Source organism: Rhincodon typus, unplaced genomic scaffold (assembly GCF_021869965.1).
Source record: "Rhincodon typus isolate 14 unplaced genomic scaffold, sRhiTyp1.1 hic_rhity00015128, whole genome shotgun sequence".
NCBI classification, from domain to species: domain Eukaryota; kingdom Metazoa; phylum Chordata; class Chondrichthyes; order Orectolobiformes; family Rhincodontidae; genus Rhincodon; species Rhincodon typus.
The window spans coordinates 1-4,111 of NW_025980766.1; the positions used below are offsets into that span (position 1 = coordinate 1).

The window sequence follows — 4,111 nt, forward strand, 5'->3', positions numbered from 1 at the left end:
CTGAATGGAAATGAATAAAATGATTGTATTGATCTTGCTTATTGTCCGTTTGCTTAATTCTTCATTCACTTTGGCAGTTAATGATTGATTCCAGTAATTTTTCTGCAATTTGCACCTCACTACCATGCCAGAAAGGGGCAACTAATTGAAGCATCTCTTGTGACCAATAAATTCAAGCTCCTCTCCAACTAGAATGAGATTGGATTGTGTACCAGATGGAAAATATTTTGTACAAAGTCTTTGTCCACTTTGGGAAGTGATGGTTAGAACAGATTGTAAATTGTGTTTTTTCTGATTTGCAAGGAACATTCCCATTCACCTTTCAACAAGAAAGGCTGGACATCCAATTTCATAACCATCTCTCTCATTCATTGCATTTTACTTCCATGTTTCCTATCGAACAGCTTTCCCTTCAGCCTCCCTGAATAATGATTCCTTTCACAGTGGTCACAAATCACCATTTTGAAGCCCAAAAACTACATGATCTAGCTGAGTGGATCAATTCACCTCCCCTTCCCCCCCGCACCCCCAGCCTTTCAAGGTGTAAGGGAAGAGGCCCATCAGGCTCTGGTTTCTATGCAGAAGGTGGAAGTGGCTAATCTGGGAATGATAGGACCTCAACTTGGCAGGTATGTTTCTCCAAAGGATCTTTAACAGAACCAGCATAGTCTGCTCTAAAGGTTGTTTTACCCCTCTTGATGCAGCCTGGGGCTTAGACCAGCACTGGGCTCTGAGCTTGTGCTCACCCCCTCCCCACCTTGTTATAACCATCAGCAGTTGGTCAGTTTCACCAGTTTATTTCTCCTCCAGTCTGAGTTACACACTGTTCCATGGTTCAGTTCCCAATCCAAACTGGGAGGGAAGCGGTGTCTTCCTGAAAACAATGCCAGAGCTGTCCCAATGTGGCTTATTTTGTTTCCTAATCCAAGGATTCAATTCCAACACCACAACCTACTCTTTCAATAATCTATCAACCTGTCAGCCCAGAGCCGAGAAATTCAGCCCAAACGTTCTCAACAGGCACGTTCCAGGGAGTCAGCTCAAGAAATAATTCTCCTGAAATGTAGTGGATTATAATGCAGCGTCTCATTGCCACCTACAGCAGGATAGTAGTGACCTTGGAATAACAGCAATACTCATGGTTAGATGCTTTCATTTGATTGACTCTTGCTGCTAAAGCCAGCATTGAGCGCACTAAGCTGCTCCCTTGGTTCCTCTGAGCTTCCCACATGGTGAAGGTTACTCCCAATGCAGGTTGATTTCACCCAATCACATTGAAGGAGCAGTGTGACTCGGAGAGGAAACCTGGAGATGCTGTCTTTCCTGTACAGCTGCTTCCTTTATCTTTCGAGGTGTCAGAGATCGTGGGTTAGGGAGGGGGCTATCAGAGACATCCTGGGGATTGTTTCAGGGAGTTTTGTAGCGAGTGCACACTGCAGCCTTCGTGGAGGGTGTGGGTTTTTAAGGCACTGAATATATTTGTTCTACCACATAATGTGTTTTATTTTCAGAAAATTGAATTCTTGGCTATACAATCCTATTGTACAGGAAGTGCCTGTTTGGTCCATTAAGTCTGCATCGACCGTCTGAGCAGGGGGTCAGACCTACCCCATTCCCCTAAAGTTGTGTGTCCCATACCTAACCAAGCTAGGCCTGTATGCCCCTTGTCACGATCAGCAATTGAGAATTGCCAATCCACATCACCTGCAAATCAGGAGAAAACTCACACAGACACAGGGAAAATGTACAAACTCCACACAGACAGTTCCCCAGGCTGTAATGGAACACAGGTCCCTGTTGCTGTGAGGTAACAGTGTTAACCACTGAGACACCATCACACCTTCAAGTACCAAACAAAGGAATATGCTGTTGCAAACTATCAGAGTCATAGAGTCATGTGTCATGGAAACAGACCCTTCAGCCCAACTGGTCTATGACAACCAGGTTTCCCTAACTCAACTAGTCCCACTTGCCTGTGTTTGGCCCATATCCCTCTAAACCATTCCTTTCCATGTAAATCTCCAAATGTCTTTTAAATGTTATAATTATACCCTAATTATACCCACCTCCAACATTTCCTCTGGCAGCTTATTCCACACACTCATCATTCTCTGTGTGAAAAAGTTGCCCTTCATATCCCTTTTAAATCTTTCCCCTCTCACATTCAACTGATGCCCTCTAGTTTTGGACTCCCCTACCCTGTCCCAGTATGCTTTTTATATACAGTCAATCTTGAGTGCAATGGCGAGGCTACATTTAATGCTCAGCAACTGTTACACTTCAGGAGGTGGTGATGAGCTGGTTATTACAGTCCACCTGGTGTAGGAGAGACCAGAATGATGCTGCTAATGCTGCTGAGGAGGGGGTTCTGGGATTTGGATTCACAAACACTGATTTTGTTCCAAGTCAGGATGGTGATAGATTTACATGGAGCTTCTTACACGTTGTTGAGGCTGCATTGAGCCAGAAAATTGTAAAGTATTCATTCATACTTCCTAACTTTGGTTTTGAAGATGGTGGACAAGCTTTGGAAAGTCAGGAGTTGAGTAATTCACAACAGAATTCCCAGCCTCTGACTTGCTCTCATAGACATGAATATTCATAAGGTTTGACCCCTGACCATGGTTTACGTATAATATTCAAACTTGTCATTTAAACCAACAAGTTACAACTAGACTGCAACCTGGTATTTGAAGCAGATATTGAGTAAAAGTAACTTGCTTCCACCAATCTATACATCAAGTCTGTGATCATATCGTAACAATTGAGTGGGGATCTTCAATTCCCAAAGCCTCACAGGCCACCAGTCCATGGGAGGCTGCTCAATTCAACACAGTTGCTGAGCCGTATGTTCTACAGAATGCAATGTAAACAGGACCAGAAACTCTCCACTTGGAAACATGCTGGAGTTAAGCGCTAGTTCTACTTCAGACAATTACAAACCCCCGAACATGGAGACAGAAATGTTGAATGTGCGATACGTTTCCAGCAGAAACCTGGACATAGAGGCCTGAGGTCTACTATGTAGAAGAGTCACTTTGCACGTTTAAGGTGTTGCTTTTCAAACTGGGCTTCCTGAGCCCCGAGGTCAAGGAGATCTCAGCAGATTCAGAATGGATCCACAAAGTACATCAGTTGCCTGTATTAGATGATCCAAAAGTACATTATTTCAGTTGCTGCACAGCAATTGGAAAATGTTTACTGTTAACAAAATCTAGCCATTTTTCTACGATCTGCAACACTGTCATTCAAATGCTATGAAGACAAATCCATTAGACTAACAAATTGACAGAATTCTGCAAATCTGCGATGAGCGTGTCTTAATACATAGCCTCAGATACAAAAGTGAAGTTTTAGAGTAGATTTTATTCTCATTTTCAGATCGATATCTTCCAGAATGTGCAGAAGGTCAAAGGTCATTCAGCATTTCCATCATCGACCAGTTGTCAATTCTGATCGGCTCCTGGATCCAATTCCCATCCTGCACTGATTGGACATGGCAGCTGATCAATCGATTAACAAGAGTGATTGGCCATCACTGATGATGTCATTTCCTGCTTCATAAAATGAGGGTCTGATCCTGGAGTATAAATGGAGTCCCAAGGTAATGATGCTTTGTATGTTGTTGGTGCTGTTCATAAAGTTTTGATTGGGTTTTGGGAGGAGAAGGAAAGCACTTTTCATCACAAAATGGCCTCCCAGATTTGTCAAAACTATCACCAGGATTGTGAAGCTGCTGTCAACAAACAGATTAATGTGGAGCTCACTGCTTCCTATCTCTATCAGTCTTTGGTGAGTTTTGTATTCAATCTATAATGCTGAAGTGTATTGTTTTCCTGGTTTCTAATTAACTTGACACTCTTGTAGATTTGAGTTTTGTAGTTCTTACCTAAAAATCCCTTCAGGATAAATGTGATGTTATCATAACAGTGGGGTATGATACTGATGTACAATGTCATTCCCCAGTTGGCTTTTAGTGGTAGAAGGTGAAGTTCTGAGTTATTTCACAATTTGCTTACAGGCCCTTGCCTGGTAGAAATTGTCACTTCTCTCCCCATAATTGCCAAACCTGTATATCTGATTGGAACTCCCAACTCTTTCTACAATCACC

At 42.7% G+C, this 4,111-nt stretch overlaps 1 protein-coding gene across 1 annotated transcript in view; it reads left to right on the forward strand.

The window, feature by feature from the left end:
* Positions 1 to 3,601: 3,601 nt before the first annotated feature.
* Positions 3,602 to 4,111, forward strand: part of LOC109931440 (ferritin, heavy subunit-like) — a gene marked incomplete at its 3' end in the record, with an annotated part of 1,963 nt that continues 1,453 nt past the window's right edge. The window contains exon 1 of the mRNA XM_048594810.1: positions 3,602 to 3,792. Coding sequence (XP_048450767.1) covers positions 3,691 to 3,792 — 102 coding nt within the window. The remainder of the gene's footprint in view (positions 3,793 to 4,111) is intronic.